At 37.3% G+C, this 25149-nt stretch overlaps 1 protein-coding gene and 1 long non-coding RNA gene across 2 annotated transcripts; both read right to left on the bottom strand.

The window, feature by feature from the left end:
- Positions 1–1574: 1574 nt before the first annotated feature.
- Positions 1575–24945, bottom strand: SPESP1 (sperm equatorial segment protein 1). Its single transcript, XM_077881657.1, has 2 exons — positions 24720–24945; positions 1575–2792 (listed from the first exon to the last, which is right to left on the bottom strand). Exons 1-2 carry the CDS (start codon positions 24787–24789, stop codon positions 1759–1761), a joined length of 1104 nt encoding a protein of 367 aa, XP_077737783.1. The 5' UTR covers positions 24790–24945; the 3' UTR covers positions 1575–1758.
- Positions 11113–24712, bottom strand: LOC144303457 (uncharacterized). The gene is made up of 2 exons (XR_013370506.1): positions 23792–24712; positions 11113–11593 (listed from the first exon to the last, which is right to left on the bottom strand). It is a non-coding gene; the product is annotated as an uncharacterized LOC144303457 (long non-coding RNA).
- Positions 24946–25149: the final 204 nt, after the last annotated feature.

Raw genomic sequence — 25149 nt, 5'->3', positions numbered from 1 at the left:
TAAAATTAATGTTATAAACAAGCAATACACACAGTTAAAAAAAAAAACAAAAAACAAGCAACAGGAAACAGTAGAGTATTACTGTGAAACAAAACCTATGTGGGCTTTTTAATGATATAGCTAACTGTAGAGGAATTATTTTTGAACCCTGCTACTCTGTCTCCATGCCCATGCAATCACCAAACACTGCTGAATCTACTTCTAAATGAACACTTTTTTTTTTTTTTAATTCATGAAAGACAGAGAGAGAGGCAGAGACACAGGCAGAGGGAGAAGCAGGCTCCATGCAGGGAGTTCGATGTGGGACGCAATCCCGGGACTCCAGGGCGGTAGGGCAGGCGCCAAACCGCTGAGCCACCCAGGCGTCCCTAAATGAACACTTCTTTCAAACAAGTCCAAACTAAATTTGCCCTTTACCTAGTGCACTTCTACTTCAATCTACCTCCAAAACCACTGCCAGAGTGGTTTTTTAAAAACACAAATTTAATCATACCCATCCTTTGCTTAAAATCCACAAATGCTTCTCACTGATCGTAGGAGAACAGCCAGCATTGTCAATACGTATACAGTTTAAGTCCTGCAGAGTCTGTTCCAATCCCATGTACCTCACCAGCTCACCTTGAGGTGTTCTGTGGAAGGGCCTTACCTTTCTACACTCCAGCTACTTCTTGAACTTGCCATACTCATTCCCAACTCAGAGCATCACACTTGCTGCTCCCTCTGCCTGGAATGCTGCTTCCCTGTGTACACACTCTTACCTTTCAGATCACACCTTAAATGCTACTTTCTAGGTAGCATTTTTTTGGTCTAGGTGAGGTCAAATTTCTCACAGATTCGTAACAACTTGTCACAACTGAGAATTTAAAATTATCGAAGTTATTTATTTAATGTCTTGTCTTTCCTCCTATAATACAATCTCCAAGAGAGAAGGAAATAGGTCTTACTATATCCCCAAAGCTTAGCATTTTGTTCTGCACATAGTATAAAGTCAATAAATCTCCACTGAACTATAAATGACTGGTTTGATGAAGGAATAGATAAATGAATTTAAATATAATGCTGGTCAAATCATGAAAGAGAAATTATATGCGCCATAATCACAATATTACCCAGTTAACCTTAATCATGTTAGTCATACTCCTATAAAAGATTTGCAGTGCTTCACTGTATAGGTATCAAAACAAACAACAGGAAATGAGTGAGAATGGCTACATTTCAAATCCAAGTTACAGTCACTCACTGATACTCCAAAGTACTTAATAAAGAAACAGGGATGTACCTTCATATATCATCCACCTTTTAAAGGAGACAGACAGATATACAAATAAAAGTGCTGATTCAAGTTCCAACTTTGCTATTCAAGCAGAAAACTCAGATTCTCTGGAAGAGTAATAAAGACCATATGTACTAAAATTTTATATTTATATTCAATTATTTAAAACAGTCTACAGATTGCACACAGTCTCTTAACTCATAAAATGGGTGAATTTAACTAATCAAGTAAAATCAAAGCTTAAACATTTTAAAGATTAGATCTTCACAATTTTTAATTAATGAGAAAAAAAACTACAAACTCCTGAACCAAAATTTTATTTTAAATTATTCAGCTTTAGGGCATACGAAAATTTTATAATATATGACATGTAAAGATGTTAGCACATTCAACAACGATAGAAAATATTTTCATCCAACTTGTGAATCACTAATATGTTTATTTCTCCAATGAAACAAATGCACAGTTCCCTTAAATCAACTTTGTCATGGAATATCAAGTAGGTTTAACATTTTTATATTATTGTTTAATAACTCCCTAATAAGGTTTTGAGTTTCTAGTCGACTTACACATAATATTTTTCTCAATGCATTGTATATTGTAGTTGCTTTTCCTCTCATCTCTGGTGGAACATATCTAATATCTAAATATTCAGGTAATTTAGATCTGGAATTGTACAGCATGTTAATAAAACTTTCAATGTCCTCAATTCCACTACTGCTTTGTCCTACTGGTAATAGCTGGGATCTGTACATTTTTTGTAGTTTATGTTCTGCTGCTTCTGCTAACGCAAGGCTTCGTTTTAGATGCTCTCTAGAGGCTCGAATATCCTCTCTGTATTCTGGCTTGAGGCTTTCAGCAAGAGGTACCCGTTGTACCTGTGACTTAATATCTGAAATTTTTTTCAAAATGTCATCATTACTCAAAAGCTGTGGCTGTCTTACAAATGTTTGTAACTCAGGCTTGTCCACTTCGTATTCACCTGAGAGCTGAGGAACGTCTTCTGGTTCTGTGATGGTATCCATGTCAGTGTACCTATTTAAAGAGGTGACAGATGGATGGGCTGAGGTGGCATCTGGACTTATGTAGTCTTTGGTAATAGTAGGCAATGGCTTTGGTCCCTCAGTTGGTTTTGTTTCTGGCTCTGGCTCTGGCTCTTTTATAATATAAGGTTCGTCTGTGCGTAAAACAACAGAAACATTATTTGGTTTAATTGACCAGAATGCTGTAACTTCAGTAGGTTTTCTCTTGCTTACTTCCAGTGTGAAGCCTCCAGTAGGGGAAGCTGTGGTTTCTTCACCAGCAGCATTGATTAAAACATCATTTTCAGTTGAAGAGTCTCCATGTGTGATTATCTCCTTTAATTTTGATACCTTCGGTCCTATAGAATAAACATTATTTGGAGACTTTAATTTTTTCTCATGACCTGGCTCCTTCGTAGGAACACTTAGTATTAGGTTCTGTAAAACTTCTACATAATGATTTAAGTTTTGTTCTTCGTCAGGTGTCACGGTTATGCCTTAAGGAAAAAAAAATCAAACAGTAAATAACACTTAATATTATATATAACATATTGACAGAATTACTGACCCAAATTGACTTCATATGCTATCACTTAAAAGTTAAGATTAAAAAAAGAAAGTACCTTGCCTTTGACTCAGTTGATTCCCACTTAAGTAAAAAAAAAATTTTTTTCAGATTAACAGATGAACAAGATTAGTGCAAAAGTTGCATGTTAACACAATTCTCTGTATTTTTTTGCTTTTACTCTTCCATATGATTCAGTAGGCAGATTATTAAAACAAAATTCTTTATTATATCCTTCACCACAGTGGTGTGCTAGAATTGGTTCATACTGGCTCACCAAAACCAGTCATTAAATTTTTAAGGATTTTGTGAGCCAATGTTAAACATAGACATTATTTAAAATAATTTTAACTTATAATTAAAATACACTGTATTCAAAATAAAGGTAACAAAAATATCCAAAATTCATCACTTCTTATTCTTTTGTCATTTTACTATTACCTATGGCCTTGAGGTTATTTACATCTAATGTAGATGTATGGTAGAGATGCTATGTAATAGTGTACCACTCTTTATCTCTTTCTATGTCCCTCTTCAGTAACACCAAATACATACCCTGAAATCAACTATGGTGGGAGTATTTACGTCATGTGAATAGACAAATGCTATAAATCTGGGCTTACCAGTCCCTCCAAAAAGCCAGTTGTTGATCATTTACCAGTATACTACTGCCTTCAACCCAGCAAAGATCTAACTATGGGGGATGCCTGGGTGGCTCAGTGGTTGAGCATCTGCCTTTGGCTCAAGGTATGATCACAAGATCTGGGGATCAAGTCCCACATTAGGCTCCCTGCAAGGAGCTTGTTTCTCCCTTTGCCTGTGTCTCTGCCTCTGTGTGTCTTTCAGGAATAAATAAATAAAATCTTAAAACAAAACAAAACAAAACAGATCTAACTATGGCCTGTGGGTCATATCTGATGTGGAAATGTTAGGGTTCAGAGCAAACAGTCAAGAAAGAATTCTTGAGACATATTTGGTGCAAAAAGGTGGTTTAATTAAAGCACAGGGACAGCACCCATGGGCACAAATTGCTGCACTGGGATTTTGAGGGGTGGCTGATTATATAGTTTCAAGTTGGGAGGGGGTTAGGGATAGTATAAGTCTTTAAGGAATTTGGTAGGAAGGTTTCCAGGACTTTGAAGGGGCTAGCTATTGTTAGGAAAAGGTCATTTATTACTATCTAGTAAAACCTTAGCCATGAGACCGTTCAGATGTATTATCAGTGGGCTATACACATGAAGGATGATGGCTAACATATATCTTGAGGAGGGCGGGGGAGGGGAGAGAAAAAGTAAGTTTCCAAAGGAACTATTATTATATGTTAAAGGAGACTTAGAGGAGGCAGGGATAATGTTAAGCTAAGATTGCCTTTTGCCCTTAGCAAACTATCAATATCAAGGGAATTGAGTTCCTGGAGGGAAGTCACTCTGCCAGTCTCAAGGACTTGTGAATGGGCTGTAAGTTGTAAGGAAATTTAATTTTTTTCTTTTTCCTTTATTTCCCACCTAGTTGTTTTGTAAATAAAGTTTTATTGGAACCCAGCCAGTCTTGCCCATTTGTTCATGTATTATTTATGACTGCTTTGGGTTGTAACAATAGAATTGAGTAGTTGCAACAGAGACCATAGGGTGTACAAACCTGAAAATACTATCTGGCCCTTTACAGAAAAAGTTTGCCAAATTCCTGGTCTAAATCATCAACATTTAACTCTTAAAAACAAAATGGCAGTTCTACTTATACTGGTATTTTGCTGCATCTGAGTGGTTGGTGAAGCCAACATGGAAAACAAAAAAAGATTTTTGAATAATATATTCTGAAACTCTGCTCAACTCCCCTCTCCTAAGATAGTTTTTAATTTTAATTGCTGTTCTTTTGTATTACATGTCATTTTGAAATAATTTTGCCACTATCAAGGATATAAATTGACTTAATTCAAGAAAATAAGTCCCATTTTACCAAACTCTAATGCATAACTCCTACCTAAATCCTCCCTCTCCAGGCAAAATTGAAAGTATTTTTTTAATTTAAAAATTTCTTAATGAGAACTAAACTGTGAGGCAAAGTGATAGTGGAAAGACACCAGACTTGTTTGGAGAGCTAGATTCTAAAAATAGATTCTGAAAAAAAAAAAATAGATTCTGCATTTTATGTTGTTATGCTTAGAAAAGCCTTGCATACGTCAAGATCCATACGATGATGATAGGCGAAAAAAGGAGGTAGATTTTGATATATTATTATTATTGTAATAATTTTCTTAAAATCACCTTCACATTATCATGCATTTTGTCTATGAATTGTGGAATTGTAAACATGGACTAGAAGGCTAACATACGTAACCCTTGTAAGTTATTGCTTATTGTGTGCCAGTCTCTGCCTATCCCTTAGTAAGGCCTAAGGCTAGAAATGCCTGGTGGCACTCACCTGGGCCCTGGAGTGAGCTACTCACAGATATTCCCCCTTTTCAAATCAATGTTACAACTGGGCTGACCCACGTGGTTCTTACTATGATTGCAAGACACCCTTCAGCAACAACTCTCAAGAAACTTTGAAAAATAAAGGTTTATTACTTATAAGACCTGGAAATTCCATAGCACACCTGTGGCCACACAGCAGGAGGTGGAGGGAGATGGAGGAAGAAAAACAGAGAGGAGAAAGAGAGAGAGAGAGAGAGAGAGAGAGAGAGCGCACCCACGCAGGCGCCAGGAAAGCAGAGGAGCCAGAGACAGTGACAGAGAGAGGGTGGTGGGAGGTAGAGGGTGCATATGGGCCAAGGGTTCTCCTTTTGTTAGGGTCAAATGTGGGGGCCCTAGGGTTCACTCTTTATTGATGAATTTAAAACATAAGAGCATGAATTTGAAGCTCAGGAAGAGGAAAAAACACCTGGCCCAAAAAGTCAGTTATCAAAATCAATTAATAAGTCTCCAAAACAAAGGAGCCTCAGTAGGGAGAGGTGGCGCGGCTCTTTATCTAGGCAAGTGGCTGGCAACGTGTTTAAGCTAAGGGTCTTTGACATGGACAGCTCTTTGAAATGAATGCCTCTACGATCAAAGCTTAAGTTTGGCACTAGCATTACAAAACAAACAAACAAAACAAAAACCAAAACCCCCACAACCCTCAGAGTTTATACTACATTGCCTCTGAGGAGAGGAAATGAGATTAAAGTTGATCATTAAAGGGAACTTGACACTTACTTATATATATTTTACTCTAAAAATACACAAGCACACACACCCAATCGCTTACTATAGTAAAGCGATTAAAACTCACATTTTAAAAAGGAAAATAGCTTATGTATGTATTTTCATAGGTATGTAACGCATTGTCCTGAATCTATCTCATAGGTCTGTAACACATTGTCTTGAATCTATCTAATGCATTGTCCTTCCTCCAGGTTTTCCTGGAGGAAAATATTAAGTAAAATAAATATGTAGCAGTGAAAAAATTTTTTTGATCCTGGTCCTGCCTGTATCACTTTCTAGCATCATAACCTTGGGAATTACTTAATTTCTCTCAACATTTACTTAACTATGAAATTAAGATACTACATCTGCCCTTTAATCTCCTAGAACCAAATAAATTAGATCTTGAAAAACTCTTTAAAAGCCCTTGAAAGAAAAATAAATAAATAAAAGCTCTTTAAAGATAATTGCTGAAATTCCTCATCTTAAAATATAAAGTTAAATCCCTCAAATTAAAAAATATACATATTAAAAATATGCCTTGGATCCTCTCTATAAAAAACACTAGAAGCTTTCCTGATAAAGATAGAATAAGGGCAGCCCGGGTGGCTCAGTGGTTTAGCGCTGCCTTCAGTCCAGGGTGTGATCCTGGAGACCCGAGATTGAGTCCCACGTTGGGTTCCCTGCATGGAGCCTGCTTCTCCCTCTGCCTGTGTCTCTGCCCACCCCCCTCTGTCATTCATGGGTAAATAGATAAAATCTTTATATATATATGTAAAAACATAGAATAAGATCAGGATACTAATATCTCCATTACTATTTAACATTGTGTTGAAGGTATTAGTCAATGTAATTAGACAATAGAAAATAACTGGAAGCATGAGAATTGGTAAGAAAGAGGTTAAACTATGTTTATGTATAGATGATACAAATAGATATCTAGACAACACAAAAGAATCCTTTGAAAAGCTACTATAAGGAGTAAGAGAATTTAATTTAGTAAAGTAGCAAGTTATAAAATCAACATACAAAAATCAATATACAAACATAAACCAGTTAAAAGATGATATTTTGATAACAAATAATGAGAGAAAGTATCTAATCATAAGTTTAAAAATACATGTCCAAAATCTATAGGAGTAATTACATTAGGCTAAATATAGGCATCCAGAAATCAGGTTCTAATCCCTGGAACCTGTAAATGTTGTCTTATAAGAAAAAAGGGTTTTTGCAGATGTGATTAAATTAAGGATCTTGACAGGAGATTATCCTAGATTATCTCATTAGACTGTAAATCCAATCATGAACATTTTTATAAGAGAGAGACAGACAGAGGTTGGACACACAGAAGAGGTGGGGGTAATATGGATGAGGAGGCAAAGATCAGAGCGAAGGGGTCATAAAACATGGAATGCTGGCAACTACCAGAAGCTAGACGAGTCACTCAAAATATTGTCTCTTAGAGTTTGCAGAAGGAACACAGCTCTGTTTTACCTTGATTTTGGCTACAGTGAAACTGATTTTAGACTTATAGCCTCTAAAACTATGAGAAAATAAATTTCTGTTATTTTGAGTCACCAGGTCTATGGTAATTTGTTATAGCAGCCACAGAAAAATGATAAAGGAATGTAATCTTCAGTAAATGGAAAGATATACCTTGTTCTTAGACAAGAGGATTCAATATCATAAAGATGCTTAGATGTTATATTTTCCCTGTTAATGTGTACAGTTAATATGCTTCTAACAAAATATCATTGTTTTCTGGAATTAGAGAAAAGTTCATCTGGAAGGAAAAATGAGTAAGAATAGCCAAAAAAATAGGGACTAGCCCCAATAGATATTAAAATATCTATTATAGTGCCTCTGTTATAAAAATAGTATAGCATTGCACATGAATATACAGAAGAATAGAACAAAATAGGAAATACAGAAACAGACCCAACTGCATATGGAAAAATAGCTCTGAGGGAAGTTTCAATTTATAAACTTATTCTAAGAAATGAAGAAGTCAAAAAAAAAAAGTAAAAAAAAAAAAAAATGAAGAAGTCACCTATAATTATGTGACATTTGCAATGATTATCAATATCAATGATTATTTATATCACAAAAAGATATATATCAGACATTATGTATTTCCTGATAAAAGAACACAATACCACCTATGAAGCAGTCTTGCAAAAATGGTCAAAACCTGATTCTAACAGGTCTCTCTAGATCTAACAAACAATATGCTGAAAATGCCTGGGACAGCAAAGGAAGATATATACTAGACCACAGGGATATAATCAGCAAAATCTAGACTGTGGGAAACTATAAGACATCTGGCCCAATTTCAACAATTATACTGCAAGGACAAAAATAGAGATTAAGGAGGAAAATAATTAAAATGGAATTAAAAGATATATCAATGAATTACACGTATGAATCTTATTTGAGTCCCACTTCAACCAAACAAACTAGAAGAGGGAGAATCAGGGCAGTTTGAACATTGGCCAGATATTTGATAATACTAAGGAATTATTATCTTTTTAGGAGAAATTCTCGGTGTTATTGTGTTTACTTATATTTCAGTGCTTCATATTAAAATATTTACTGATGAAATTATGCAATGTATAGAATTTGTTTCTAAAAAAATTCAAGTCTGAGAAGTTGGGAAGGGGGACCAGGAATGTGAAGGGGAAAGGACCATGAGTGGACATATCAATGAAACAAAATTATGGGTTAGTAGTTGAAGCTGGTTATAGATACATGCAGATTATATCACTCTTCCTACTTGGGTATATATTTTAAGTTTTTCCGTAATAAAATTTTTTTATGTCTGTTTTGGAGAAATTTTAATTCCGGGTCACTTTTCACATGCACATCTAAAATCTATAGTCGACAAAGTCTTAAATGCTTTCAAAAAGGCATTGCCATTAGATTACAGGCTGCTAAACATTCCATTTTTAATCATTTAGCTTCATCCCTCTCTGAGCAGTAAAGAGGACACCCAGGTTACTATTAGGTAAATTAGATTGTCAAAGGACAGAAAAAGGAGATCCTTTCTGCTGGCTGATTCCTAAAAAAATTTGAAGTACTCATTATCCCTTTATACTGTTACTTAGGCAACATTAAAAAGCCTGTTCATGGCTGTGGAACAATACAGCACCCTATCTTCTACCTTGTTTTTCTTCTCTTCTTCGTGGACTCTGTCTCCATATTGTTCTTTTTTTTAAAAAAAAATTATTTATTCATGACACACATACACACAGAGAGAGAGAGGCAGAGAGAGAAGCAGGCTCCATGCAGGGAGCCCAATGCAGGACTCGATCCTCGATCTCTAGGATCACGCCCGGTGCTGAAGGCAGGTGCTAAACCGTTGAGCCACCCAGAGATCCCGTCCATATTGTTCTAATGTTGAATTTATTCTCTCCTCACACACTTCCCACCTCCTACTTATGTACCTCTACATAGTTCATACTGACTTCTCAGTTCCACTAATCAGGACTGTTCTTGCCAATCAATTTGATCTTTCTACAAATGTTTGCAGGGAAGGTTGTAAAAGATAGTCAAGCCTCAAATGTCCTGACAAATAGCCTTGGCCAGTATGAAAACCTGCTTTTTCCCATTCTTTAGAAGTTACTAGAAAGATGAACAAAATTCAAATTCTTACAAAGACCAGACTACTCTGCTAGAAGTTGTTTCTATACTTTGGATATGTGTAGTTTACATTGGTGTGCTTTATAATATCCCTATCTTTACCAGCTATTGATCCAACCAAACACAGCCAATGTCTCAGAATGTGGGTAAGACAAGAACCCCTTCCGCCTTAAGGAACTGTAATGTTGCTTTTCAGTGCCTCTAGTAAGCAGGATGGCTCCTTCATAAGTAGGCTTAAGGTTTAACAAGAATCACAGATATGGATGTCATAGATGTGTTTGAGACTGTCTGCACTTCTCTTCTTGAAACAATACAGGGATAATTAGTCACATGACAGGACTAATAAGAAAGTTAACAAATTGGTAAAACAAATGTAGGGAAAAAAGTGGCATGAAATCTGAAGGGGAAAATTGGAAGACAGTGATTGAAAAGACCATAATAGCTCTGAGCAATTACTATGTGCCAGCCATTGAACTACGGGCTTTGAATGTGGAGGGTTTTGTTTTTTTTTTTTTTTTTTTTTAATTTTTTTATTTATTTATGATAGTCACACACAGAGAGAGAGAGAGAGAGAGAGAGAGAGAGAGAGGCTGAGACATAGGCAGAGGGAGAAGCAGGCTCCATGCACTGGGAGCCCGACGTGGGATTCGATCCCGGGCCTCCAGGATCACGCCCTGGGCCAAAGGCAGGCGCCAAACCGCTGCGCCACCCAGGGATCCCGGAGGGTTTTTATAAAGAGGAAAATGAGGACACTTAGAAAGGATAAGTAATTTGCCTAAGATTATATTTGATTTGTAGGTGGTAATAATGGCATTCAGACAGAGGCTTATTTCAAAGCAGGTACACATAACAATTACACAATATTGTCATAAAAAGATGACACAAGGATTCTGGCAAAATAGAACCACCAAAAAAAAAAAAAAATGTCCTGAAGGAATACAACCCTCTTTTAAAATACATGTAAATATTAAAATACAATCAATCAATATGTAAATAAAATGTGAAATTTTGCTCTGTCAACTGGATGAAAATCCCTTTCATATTTTAAGATGTATTTAGAATTTTTAAAAAACTGATCCAAAAACTTTTTTCACTTTTTAAACATTTTTATTTAAATTCCAGTGTAATATTAGTTTCAAGTATACAATATAGTGATTCAACACTTCCATACAGTACCTGGTGCTCATCATGACAAGTGCACTCCTTAATCCCCAACACCTATATCACCAATCCCCCACCCACCTCCCCTCTGGTAACCATCAGTTTGTTCTCTATGGTCTGTTTCTTGGTTTGCATCTCTCTCTCTTCCCTTTGCTTGTTTATTCCTTAAATTCCACATACAAATGAAATCATATGGTATTTGTCTTTCTGACAGGTTTACTTCATTCAGCATAATGCTCTATAGCTCCATCGATATCATTGCAAATGGCAAGATTTCATTTTTTTTTTTATAGCTGAGTTATATTCCATTGTATATAAATACCACCTTTACCCATTCATCTGTTGATGGGACACTTAGGCTGTTTACATAATTTGGCTATTGTAGATAATGCTGCTTTATAAACATCGGGGTGCATGTACCTCTTCAAATTTGTATTTTTGTATCCCTTGGGTATATACCTAGTAGTGCAATTGCTGGATTGTAGGGTAGTTCTATTTTTAACTTTTTGAGGAAACTCCATACTATTTCCCACAGTGGCTACACCAGTTTGCAACCCCACCAACAGTGCAAGAGGATTGCCTTCCCCACATTCTTGCAAACACCTGTTTCTTTGCTGATTTTAGTCATTCTGAGAGTTGTGAAGTGGTATGTCATTGTAGTTTTGAATTGCATTTTCTTGATGATCAGTGATGATGAGCATCTTTTCATGTGTCTGTTGGCCGTCTTATGTCTTCTTTGGAAAAATATCTAAAACTGATCCAAATTTGATACATTTTTGTTACTACAAAGTGTGGGCAGAAACTGACAGTCAATGATATATAATATATTCACTTCACACAGAAGCAAAAAGTAAGTTAGTTTTGAGTTTATTTTGAGGAAAGTAATAAAATCTGATTTAAAATGAGCAATGCAATATAAAACTTCAATCAACAATCAATACAAAACTTCTGTTCAAAATAAGTACTTCCTTCTCATAGAATGGCCAATTAAAGACAGAAGAGAGTCTAAGAAATAAAAGCCAGTTAGCATGAAAAGTTGCTAAAGTTCATTGTTCATAAAAGAAATGCAAGTTAAAAACAAACTTTATTTTGTCAGTCAAGTAGGTAAAATATTTTAAAAACAATAAAACCTAGAATTGGCATATGTATAGTTATTTTCTTAGTAAAAGAAGTAACTTCCTGGGGCACCTGGAAGTCAATTAAGCATCTGACTCTTGATCAAGCCTAGGTCTCAATCTCAGGGTCATGAGTTCAAGCCCCACACTGAGCTCTGGGTTGGGTGTGGAGCCTACTTTAAAAAAAAAAAAAGTAACTTTACTTCTTTTATGATCCCCAGATCCTTCAGTAGTTTCTCACTAGCAAATTGATCTTTTCTTTACAGAATTTAAGATAATCTTAGCTATATGTGTTTAATGTTTTTTAACTACTACATATTGTGAGCTCTTTGCAAGCTGTGACCATGTCTGCTTTGTTCTCTATATCCCCCGATCTACCCAGTGCCTACACTCATAGCAGACAGTCAAAAAGTACTGGTTAAATGAATGACTGAATGGATGAACCAAATGCTGGCAAGTATGTAAATTAATTGTACCTCCACTAATTTATCTTAAGGAAATAATCACAGGTAAAAGAAAAATTTCATAAAATTCTATAAGAATGCTGTAGAAGAAAACTAAATGCCACGTTATGTTTAAAATAAATCTGCTGGGGGACGCCTGGGTGGCTCAGTGGTTGAGCATCTGCCTTTGGCCCGGGGCCTGATCCCGGAGTCCTGGGATCGAGTCCCGCATCGGGCTCCCTGCATGGAGCCTGCTTCTCCCTCTGCCTGTGTCTCTGCCTCTCTCTCTCTCTCTGTATCTCTCATGAATAAATAAATAAAATCTTTAAAAAATAAATAAATAAATAAATAAATAAATAAATAAATAAATAAATAAATAAAATAAATCTGCTGGTCTAAAGATGGTCTTTTGTTTTGGTTTGGAGTTTTGTTTGTTTGGTTTCGTTTCTTAGCTAATTGTCCAATAATTATTAGAGAGAAAATCTGGACTTAAAAAAAAAGTTCTCTTATTTTAGGCAAAGGTAGCAGTTTTTATATTTTTCTAAATTTCTAAGTCTGAGGTTTATCAACATTATAAATATTGTAGTTAAATAGCCCCAATTTTCAGAAAGTCCCTACACTTTTTTTTTTTTTAAGATTTTATTTATTTATCAGAGACACAGAGAGAAAGAGAGAGGCAGAGAGGGAGCCCGACATGGGACTCGATCAGGGGTCTCCAGGATCACACCCTTGGCTGCAGGCAGCGCTAAACCACTGAGCCACCGGGGCTGCCCCCCTACACTTCTTCTAACTGGCCTTTACTAAATGGCCTAATACAAAATTAGATTACATAAATTTAACTAAATTTAAGATCTGTTAATTTTCTTTTATTAGATTTTTTTTAATCTCTAAGGTAACACTTCATTAACATAACTTTAAGTAAATTACAACCTTGGGGATTAAAAATCTCTAAGGGTTACTATGATTAAAATATCTTTGGGCAGCCCTGGTGGTGCAGCGGTTTAGCGCCGCCTGCAGCCCAGGGCGTGATCCTGGAGACCCTGGATCGAGTCCCACGTCAGGCTCTCTGTATGATGCCTGCTTCTCCCTCTGTCTGTGTCTCTGCCTCTCTCTCTCTGTATCTATGAATAAATAAATAAAATCTTAAAAAAATAAAAAAAAATATCTTCATAACTTATCTTTTATATATTGTAAAGTATACAATTCAATGGTGTCTAGTATATTCACAGTTGTGCAACCATCACCACACTCTATGTTTAAAACAGTTTCATCATCCCCCAAATAAACCCATTCCCCATTTCCCTCAGCCTTAGACAAACACTAATCTACTTTCTGTCTATGGATTTGCCTATTCTTGATGTTTCAAAGAAATTAAATCAAACAATGAGTTCTTTTGTAACTGGCTTCTTTTACTTAGTATAATATTTTTATAACTCATCCATATTGTAGTAGATGTCAGTATTTCATTCCTTTTTATGGTCAAATAATATTCCATTGTATGGACATACCACATTTTGTTGATGAATTCATCAGTTGCTACACATTTGGCTTGTTTCTACTTTTTAGTGATAATGGGTAATGCTGTCATGTTCATGTACAAGTTTTTATGTGGATGTGTGTTTTTACTTCTCTTGAACACATGTCTGGGAGTGGAGTTACTAAATTATATGGTAATACTATGTTTAACCCTTGAGGAACTGCCAAAGCAGCTGCATTCCCACCTGTAACAATGCATGAGGGTTCCAATTTCTCCCTATCATTTCAATACTTATTATCTGTCCTTTTGACTAGCCACCCTTGGTGGGGTTAAGTCGTAACACATTGAGTTTTTGACTTGTATTTCTCTAACAGCTATTACATTTGATCAACATTTAAATTTTTTACTAAGGGACACCTGGGTGGCTCAGCGATTGAGCCTTTGGCTCAGGTTGTAATCCCAGGGTCCTGGGATCAAGTTCTGCATTGGGCTCCCCCACGGGGAGCCTGCTTCTGCCTCTGCCTATGTCTCTGCCTCTCTCTCTGTGTCTCTTATGAATAAATAAATGAAATCTTAAAAAAATAATTAAACTTTTTATTGAAATATGCCTCTTAGGCATTTTTAAGTCATTAAGTGTTCTTGGCCTTGAAACCACAAAGTCAAGAATCTAAAAAATTAGGTATTTTTCATTGAAGAGTAAGCAACACAAATTATTTCTCATTTTATCACCTAGGACCAAATGGTACAAATGAAATTCTCAGGGCAAGATTATTTTGGACCAGGAAAGCAGAAGGCCTAGCGTGTAAGTTCCTGGCTTCTAACATTGTAGGGATGTATTCATCTACTCCATTCTTTTTAAGAACCACAAAAGGCAAGAAGAAAAGTTAAAATAGCCACCAGCAACAACTAACAAACACATCAACAAGCAAACAAATGAAAATAAAAAGCATAATTTTCTATGTTTCAAGCACATTTAAGAGGTCACTTGGCTTTGGCATCAAGTTCTCTTCATCCTGTTGTGGTATAGCTATCAGGACCGGTTGGGAGAGCACCTTAGTGTAAACAGACCATCTTGACACATTTCATTAACGTCTGAAATAATATGCAGCATATCTTCTAATATGTGAATCCTGTGTGTGTGTGTGGGGTAGCCTCTGGGTTAGGGGAGGTTGACAAAAGAATCATGGGCATGTCCATAAATATTTTACAGGGAGAAAGTAAGATCTTCTTGTAAGCACTGATTTGTATTAGTTTTTGTGTAAGGAAATACCATGCCTATTTGGGTCACATAAATAAAATTAAATGTAAACTATTTTTAAACATATAAGTAAAATTTACCCAAGTATTAAGTATTTGAAAAGTAGTTATTACACTTTTGAGTTTCATTATGACTCATATACTTTTTAACAGTTATCATAAATTTCTTTTTTTATGTTCAAATGGTCACAACTTAGCCAGCTGGAGCCACTGAAAGCTGTCCCCTGTATCCTTTTGAGAGAACCTCTGAATTTTTAAAGGATCCTTGCTTGTTCTCCGGTAGTTACTGCTGCTTGACTCCCTGCCATCTCCTGCTCCACTCTCATCCTTACCCCTTCAATCTGTACTTTATTTCCCAAAAGACAGAAATCAGCTATCTATTCAAGGAGTCTTAGTTTCTTTTTATGGAAAATATTAAAGACAAAAATCTGAGGGCTGGAAGCACATATCAAAAACAACATTACAGGGGATCCCTGGGTGGCGCAGCGGTTTGGCGCCTGCCTTTGGCCCAGGGCGTGGTCCTGGAGACCCGGGATCGAATCCCACGTCAGGCTCCCGGTGCATGGAGCCTGCTTCTCCCTCTGCCTATGTCTCTGCCTCTCTCTCTCTCTCTCTCTCTGTGTGACTACCATAAATATATGAAAAAAAAAAAAAAAAACATTACAGAGCGACATTGTTATTAGGCCATTTCGGTTAACAGAAGTAAAAAATATATATGTACAGACATTAATTTTAACTGATCTTTACCAATTGACTTTTAACATTAATTTAAAGCACATCTACCTGAGTTTTAAACCCTCCTCTAAATTATAATTGCATTCCCTTTTATAATAAGCCATACAACTATTACTTTAGTTGGAAATCTTGATTAAAACTGACATAATTATTGGTTCTGTCAATAACAATTTATTAATATTAAAACTTACTACAAAAATACTGACTGAATAACAAGCTTGAACATTGAAACTGCTTTTGGATAATTTGACTACATTCCACTCCAACTAGTGAACAGTCAAATTATCTTGTTTGGGGTTGTGTGTAATTTTTAAAACTGTTTTGTTGTTAAACACACTACAGTCTGATATATTCTCTATTCTAATTGCTTAATTTTCATTTGAGATTGTTAATGTTTTAATTGACAATTCTTTTTTGGTAGCAGCATTACAGTACTAGGGTTTAAAAGAAGCCTGTTCTTTTTTTAGTACACTTCGAGATAGATGAAAAATACAAGTCATTTGATCCGTCATATTCAAGAATCTTATTTGGTTAACCTAATGATTCATGTGGTTATATGAATAGTCTTTCTCTCTATGTAAGTTCTCTCTGGAGAAACTTAGTTTTGGAAATGTAAGAAATTTAGGAAATTTCAGTTACTTAAATTTGTATGAAAGATTTTATTTTTATTTATTTACTTACTTTTTTTTTTAAGAATTTATTTATTAGAGAGAGCAAGCATGCAAGTGAGAGCAAGTGAGTGGTGGGAGATGTAGAGGAAGAGAGAGAATCTTAAGCAGACTCTGGGCTCAGCCAGACAAGGGGCTCGATCTCACGACCCCAAGATCATGACCTGAGCCAAAATCAAGAGTCTATAGCTTAACCAACTGAGCCACCCAAACACTCCTCTATGCAAGATTTTAAATAGCTGCATGCATTAAAATACAATACTTGTAAACTAGTCTAGGCTAGTAATATTTTGTCACTTGGTTCAGGCATTGGTTATACAGGGACATTAACCATAAAAATTTATTAAGCCTGTGACTTGTGTACTTTATTGTACATATATACTTAAAATGTCATGCTTATGGGCAGCCCGGTGGCTCAGCGGTTGAGCACCTGCCTTCAGCCCAGGGCGTGATCCTGGAGACCTGGGATCAAGTCCCACATCAGGCTCCCTGCATGGAGCCTGCTTCTCCCTCTGCCTGTGTCTCTGCCTCTCTCTCTCTCTCACTGTCTCTCATGAATAAATAAATAAAATTTAAAATATGTCATGCTTATCACTCTGTTTTGAATTAGAGTTACTGGATATTAACATAAAGATAAAACAAAAAAATCATTTTTAAATAACTAGTTTATAAAAATTTGATTTTATCAAAAAATTGATTTTTATCAATAGATGTTATTTTCATTTCAGTTAGTAGAACTAATTGAAGATATTCTATAAACTGAGCTATATTTCCCAGTTTCATTATGCCATAACTTTTATTATTTTGAACTATGACAAAATTAATATAAAATATCTTAAATTTAAGATTATGGATGACAGTAGACCTCATAAGATTTTTTTCTTCTACCAAAGAGTTAGGAGTGGTTTGATTTCCCCATCTCAGCTGAGGAATTATGATTTCTGTGGCTAGAGATATTACAAATTTTTAAAATAAAAAGTATGATTTTTAGCTCTAGTCAGTCATTTTAAACAATAAATATTGGTTTTTAACACATGTAAATTATGTGGCTTTTCTTTTTTAGTGAAACTACATCATAAACCACCCCAAGAAAACCTAATGCTCTATTATCTATGCAAATGTATTACAAACCAATTGAGCTTTAAAAATGATGTTTGGAAGTCTCATGTTCTTAAAAAATATATTATCAAGCATAAATTAAAATATCTAATTGCATACTTAAAACTTCAATTGGTAACGGGTGTAAAAAAGCTAATAATTTCTTCTACAATGTCTATTTAAAAGAATGGATATATATAGATGTGTTTTTTTGTAAAAATCCAAAAGGCTACACCCTTATTTGTTTCTGGAGGGATTTCCTAATTGGTAAAACTAAAATGTATTATGCATTACCTGTTTTAACTATTTTTTTCCCAGAAAAACTTTACTCAAAAATGAAAAAATAAAAAATAAAAGACTCTATGCTCCTAAAAAGTGACAGCATGCCAAAAATTACAATAAAATATGATAGTAATAAAATGCTAATATTAAAAATCTTATACAATAATATACCTAGTTTCTCTGACTCTAAAGTTTTTAAGAAAGGAAAAACATGTCACCTTAAATCTTGGGCAAAGATTCAATAGTTTCTAAGCTGAATTAAAAACGAGAACTAAACCACTCCCACCTCTTCTTTGGTTAAAAAAAAAAAGGAGGGGGAATATAATTTTTATTTTATTTTAATTAAAAAAAAATCATTCATTCATTCATTCATTTGAGACACAGAGATAGTGAGAGAGAGAAAGAGGCAATGATACAGGCAGAGGGAGAAGCAGGCTCCACGCAGGGAGCCTGATGTGGGACTTGATCCTGGGTCTCCAGGATCACGCCCTGGACTGAAGGCAGCGCTAAACCGCTGAGCCACCCGGGCTGCCCTGTAACAGAAGATTTAAATAAGATCCAGAGTCTTACAATATAAAACCCAAATTGTCCAGGTTTTAATCAAAAGCCAATGATCACAATAAGAACTAATAAAATCTCTATTTGAATGAGAAAAAGCAGTCAACAGATACCAACACAAAGATGACACAAATGTTAGAATCATCTGACAGGCATTTAAAAGCAGTCATCATAAAAATGCTTGAACAAGTAATTATAGACATGCTTGACACAACTGAAAAATAGAAAGTCTTGGGGCACCTGGGTGGCTCAGTAGAGTGGACATCCAACTCTTGATTTCAGCCCAGATCATGATCTCAGGGTCCTGGGATCAAGCCTTGCATCAGGGTCTATGCTAAGTGAGGAGTATGCTTCTCTCCCTCTCCCTCTCCCCCCCCACCCCTTGCTTGCACCCTCTCTCTCTCTAAAATAAATACATTTTTTAAAAAGAAAGAAAAATAGAAACTCTCAGCAAATAACTAGAAAATCTCAGCAAAAGAAATAGTATAAAGAAGAACCAAACTGAAATTATAAACTGAAAAACACAAAGACTGAAATGAAAAAAACTTGATAGGCTCAACAACAGAATGTAGGGGACAGAGGAAAGAATCTATGAACTGGAAGACAGAACAATGGCAAATACTTGACATGAAAAACAGAAAATGGACTGAAAAAGAAATGGACAGAGCCTCAGAGATGTGTGAGGGTATAACAAAAGGACCTAACATTCATGTCATCCATATCTTGGAAGTAAAGAAGAAAGTGGGTGAGTCTGAAAAAGTACTCAAAGACATAAAACAGCTGAAAATAATCCCAAGTTTGGCAAAACAAAACAAAACAAAACCACATGAGCTTACAGATTCAAAAAGCTAAGTGAACCTCAAACAGAACAAACCGAAAGAAATCCATGCCAAGACATATGGTCAAACTTCTGAATACTAAAGACAAAGAAAAAAATCTTGAATGAAGAAAGAAATAACACCTTCTCTGTAGTGGGAAAAATATCTGATAGCAGTTTGAATTCTCAGGAGAAACCACGGAGATTAAAGAATGGTCACAAAGGGAAACATTACATTATTCATCTAGGAGTTTTCCTATAATTTGTTGATTTAAATTTTTGCTGACAGACAAAACAAGTAATTTTGTTCATATTAATTAAGTGTTCCAGTTAAAGAAATACAACTTTAGGTTTGGGGGTAGAAGAAATAGTCTAGTAAAAGGGTACAAACTTTGAGTTATAAGATAAGTTATAAGGCCTGAGGATCTAATGTACAACATTGTGAATATGATTGATGATACACACAAAGGTAATTATAATTAAGTGAGGTGACATACTAATTAACTCAGTGGTGGGAATCCTTTCACAATGTAGACATATATCAAATTATCACATTGTATACTTTAAATATAGTAGAATTTTGTCAATTAAACCTCAATAAAGCTTGGTGGGGGGAAGGAATTTAAGTTCATGGCTTTGCACTTCTTGGTATTTATGTTCTTGGTTAGTGTATTCCCATAGTGTATATGGTCCTGCCCAATGTGACTGTCTTGGCCTATGGAGACATCAGCAAGTCTGACACAGCATAGGCCTGATAAGAGCTTGCATACTGGTGGTTTATACAGCTCCCACTTAGAAGCAAGCTGCCACGGTAGAATGACATTTGGGTGAGACTACTGAAAGATAAGTCATGTAGAGAAAGACCTTGGAAGATAAGAGGCCATTTTGGATATTCTCATCCTAGTTGAGCTTCCAGCTGAATACAGCTGAATAAGTGACCTCAAATCCACCATTTGGGGCAGAAATGCCTTACTGAGTCAATCATCCCATAGAATCATGTGAAATAATAAATCTGGGAGGTGATCTGTACCCTGCAACACATAACCAAAACAGCTTCATTAAACTGTATTTTTATTTATTTATTTTAAGATTTTATTTTATTTTAAAGATTTTTATTTATTTATTTATTTATAAGACACACACACACACACAGAGGCAGAGACACAGGTAGAGAGAAGCAGGGAGCCCAATGCGGGACTCAATCCTGGGACTCCAGGGTCATGCCCTGGGCCGAAGGCAGGCACTCCACCGCTGAGCCACCCAGGCGTCCCTGAGATTTTATTTTTAAGTAATCTCTATACCCCCAATATGGGGCTTGAATTCACAACCCCCAGATCAAGTCACATGCTCCACCAACCAAGCCAGCCACACACTCCAAATTTTCTTTACAAAAAGGGATACAAATTTTGTTCCAATAAAAAGTTAAAAACAAATTATTCCAGGAGTAATGTTAAAATTTAATTAGAATCAAACTCATGACTTTGAAATAGAGCTCTTTTAGTTCTGTTCAATAAAATGACCTAAATAACAATATCTGGTATGTATCCCAGGTATTTTGGTCTCTAATACTACGTTCTATCTACTGTCTCCTTGGAAGGATGGCCAAACCCATTCAGAATAGGGAAGATACAAAGTGGTAATGGGATAACCAGCTAATACCAGAAAAAAAGAAGTCTTTAAAAAAACAAATGAAATCTTATCAAAGGAACAGAAAGACAGTACTTTTTTCCGATAAAACATTTTAAGGACGGACTAGTGCAACTACTACGATGCCCCCCAAAAGCAACCCTCTGGACATTCACCTATTAGGTAACATGCTCCTCATTATCTAAAACATTAATGAAGTGTGTTATGGCCTTCCATCTACAGATCTGAGAGACCCTCCCAGTGCTATAGACTTGGGCCTTGAAACAGTGTAAAGGGAAATTGCAACCTTAGTAGTGAATTTTATTTTTGAACTGGAGACAAAAGGTATCTGCTTTTCTTTTGAATGTATTTACCAACACATTTCAACAATTATTGCTGTTTGCTGTGTTACTACTCCCTTGCCTTTTGTGGTCTATCAGGACAAAGGCCTTCCTAAGGACAAATATATGCCAATAAACACACATAATTGAGTCTTCTTTAAACACCAATCTGGAGAAGCAAGTTAAGAGGTTTTCTTATATGAGCTTAAAACAATCCTGTATCATTAACTCTACTTTTGCTGACTGATTCAAAGAGATAATCAGGAAAAAACAATTTATTCATGAAATATTAAAAAAGAGCCCAAAAGCTAATATTTCACATTCTTGTGTTTGTAGCTTCAGGCTCATGAATATTTGGTGAATTAAAATTATAAAAGGCAAATTACATAATAGTATCCAAATATATAACTATTATGTAAATGATACTTTAGGAGGTTTTTTTTTTTTTTTAAAGCAACAAGAATTCTCATTAAGAAGTAAAGCAGAGGCACCTGGGTGGCATCTGCCTTCAGCTTGGGTCATGATCTCAGAGTCCTGGGATCAAGCCTGAATTGGGCTCCCTGCTCAGTGGGGAGTCTGCTTCTCCCTCTTCTTCTGCCCCTATCCCCACTTGCATTTGCTCTCTCTCTCAAATAAATAAATAAAATCTTTAAAAAAAAAGAAGTAAAGCAAGTCATACACTGCATATACATTAAAGAGGTATCATTTTTAAATTTGGAAAATATTTAAAACCAAAACTATGGAAAAATCAGATATAAGAAAATTAACTGAATGTATATAAACTTAAGTATATAGTAAAAGAGTGTTTATCCAGCACCATCAGGCTGTGTATGCATGTACAGGAATGTAGACTGCTGTATACCCAAGCCTTATTCATATCCAACTGAATTTAGATTAAGCCAGTACTAGCTAAACTTGGGTTGAGCTTATTAGAAAGGTATGGACAATTAAAAGAAGTACCGAGGTTTTCAACAAATATAATTACTTAATACCCATGATCTCTGTATAAGATAACCTTAAAGCTTAGCATGCTAGAAAAAAAAGTCAAAGCTGCAGTTTTCATTATAAAAAGCTATGTGGAGCATTTTTTATATGATTCTTTTGCCAACAAATGCTGGAATAGTGGCCATGTAACATAAGGAAAATCTCTTTTTTTGAAAAGGATTCTATTTATTCATGAGAGACACAAAGAGAGACAGCCAGAGACACAGGCAGAGGGAGAAGCAGGCTCCATGCAGGGAGCCCTACGTGGGACTCGATCTTAGGTCCCCGGGATCACACCCTGGGCTAAAGGCAGACGCTCAAGTGCTGAGCCACCCAGGCGTCTCAAGAAAAATCTCATTTAAATCAAACACAAGGATAAGCCTGGTTTCTCTTGGTGTACTTATTCCAATAAATAAATAAAATTACTTAGAGAAAAAGAATTAGAGAAAGTACCCATACTAACATTGCCCTACATATCTCTTAATCCACTTCTGTGGAAAAGAAGTAAATTACATTTTCAAGATGTCTTCTATGATCTGTATATATATTTTCCTTCTGTCTTGGGCCATCTACATATTTAACACAAAAGTGCCCTTTTTTCTAAGAAGTATCTTTTCATTTCCTGCAAGCCTTAAGAAAGCTTAAGGAAGAGGGCACAAAGAAAAGAATTGGCCATGAAATGATGCACTTAGGCAGGAGACTGCACTGACTTAAGTGAGGATCCAGCAATCCCAGAGTGTACTATGTGACAGTAATTTTTTTAAAAAGATTTATTTATTCATGAGAGATGCAGAAAGAAAGGCAGAGAGAACAGGCAGACAGAAAAGCAGGCTCCATGCAGGGGGGCCCGATGCGGGACCATGCGAGACTCGATCCCAGGACCCCAGGACCCCGGGATCACCACCTGAGCCAAAGGCAGACGCTCAACGGCCGAACCACCCAGGTGCCCCTTGTGACCGTATCAATGTCACTTCAACTAAAGTCTCCATACATGTCAGTCGTGACTCACTGATCTACAGCTACCAAAAATGCAATAACTGAGGTTAGTAATAACGACCATCAGACATCAAGAAAGGTGTCATCTTCGGGGTGTCTGTTTCTTTACGGTAAAGAAGAAACATTTTACAAAGCCATCTCTAAAACAATCTAACAGTCGTTAAGTGCTGGTGTTTAAAGGGCTAACTTTGGTTCTCTAGGACACTTTATCCAGAATTTTTCTCACTACCAGGAATGATGCAGGTTGTGTTGCATTTTCATTTTTAATAAAAGATTTTATTTATTTATTCATGAGAGACACAGAGAGAGAGAGAGAGAGAGGCAGAGGCACAGGCAGAGGGAGAAGCAGGCTCCATCCATGCAAGGAGCCCGACGTGGGACTCGATCCCAGGTCCCCCATATTTTCTTTCTTTCTTTCTTTCTTTATTTAATTTTATTATTATTTTTTTTTAATTTTCATTTTTTAAATCTAAGTTTTAACCAAGACCTTTTCACAAATTCTGAAACGCAGCGCTTCCTAACCGGCACGCTCCTTGGTACTTTTTTCACACCTACCTGTCAAACCTTTTTTCCGGTTAAACCAACCCCAACGTTACTAAATTGTCACCATGGACTAGACGGACGAGCCTCTGGGCTCAGGGTCGGTCCTACGTGAAACAACAGGTACGGGACACTCCACGTAAAACACCGCCTCACGTCCGCACGTTAACGGAGTAGCCGCGGCCGGCTTTGATTTCTGACCTTTACTGGTTTTCGGGAACAAGTCCTCTTATTAAAGTTTCACTTCCGCTTAAATGAATGAGGCTGTGAATGCCGCGTGCACTAGAGGAGGAGCCGCAGGAGCGCCTAATGGGGTAACGGGGTCGGTGGGTGCCCTCGACAGGCACCACGATCCACACGCTCTCCACGTTTTACCACAGCGGGTAAGGACAGACCGTTTTTTTTTTTTTTTTTTCCTTTTCTCCTCTTTTTTTTTTTTTTTCCTGTAAAAGGTCAGACAGGGTCAAGTTCTTGAGGCTTTGCAGGCCACCCCGTCTGTCTCTGGGCCAGCGACCTAATTCTGCGGCTGTTCACGCGGGAAAGCAGCCGTGGGCAAGTCCTGAAGGGAACGAGCGTGGCTGTGTCCCAATAAAACTTTATCTGTCAACTGGAAATGTCATAAGTCTCCCACGTGTCTGGAGGCATTACATTTTTGTGTGCACCTTTAAAAATGTAAAAAAAAAAAAAAAAAAAAAAGAAAGAAAAAAACCCACCACTCGGCTCGCAGCGTGCAGAGCCCCCCGCCCCCCCGTTTTGTCCCACGTGCAGAGACTCTGGCCAAAGGGGGCGAGAGGTCAACCGCAGGGGTCACGGGGGGTCACAGGCTCCAGGTACCCCGCGGGTCAGGCCCGGGCCCCGCCCCTTGTAGGGCCCCGGGGGGCGGCGGGGCTTCCCTCAGAGGCGTCCCCTGTGCCGCCGCCGCCGCCGCCGGGCGCTCACTCACTCGGATAGGCCGGCACGGACGAAGGCCAGAGCAACAGCGCTGCTACGAGGACCAAGGACTTCATGGGCATCGTCCGCAGCACTCCGCCATGCGACGGGAACGTCCTGGGCCGCCGGGCCGGGTACCTCAGCACCGAAACGAGGGGGCGTCTGCGGCGACCGTCGCCGCCTCGGGGCCGTCGGCGCCCTGCAACGGTTGCCCCCAGCGCGCAGGCGCAGCCAGGGTGGGGGAGGGGAGCGCGAGCGGCGCGCAGGGGGCGGGGCCACGACGCTCCGCCCACGCCGCGGTGCGCATGCGCGCTCGACCTCGGCGGCGCGCGCGGCTGCGAACGTCCAGCTGCGGGAGCGAGTCCTGCAGCTGCGGGGTCCGGGATGCGCTGGGGAGCACGGAGGAGGCGCCCGCGCCCCGAAGACCGCGGGGAGGAGGCTCC

This window comes from Canis aureus, chromosome 32 (assembly GCF_053574225.1).
Source record: "Canis aureus isolate CA01 chromosome 32, VMU_Caureus_v.1.0, whole genome shotgun sequence".
Classification (NCBI taxonomy): Eukaryota; Metazoa; Chordata; class Mammalia; order Carnivora; family Canidae; genus Canis; species Canis aureus.
The sequence above is the reverse complement of the archived record's forward strand: the minus strand, read 5'-3'. Positions and strand labels throughout refer to the sequence as shown.

Coding starts and splice junctions, on each gene's coding strand:
- SPESP1 (XM_077881657.1), bottom strand. CDS start 24,789: ATGCCCATGAAGTCCTTGGTCCTCGTAGCAGCGCTGTTGCTCTGGCCT. Junction 2,793..24,719: donor GTCCGTGCCGGCCTATCCGA/GTGAGTGAGCGC, acceptor TTTTTCCTTAAG/GCATAACCGTGACACCTGAC.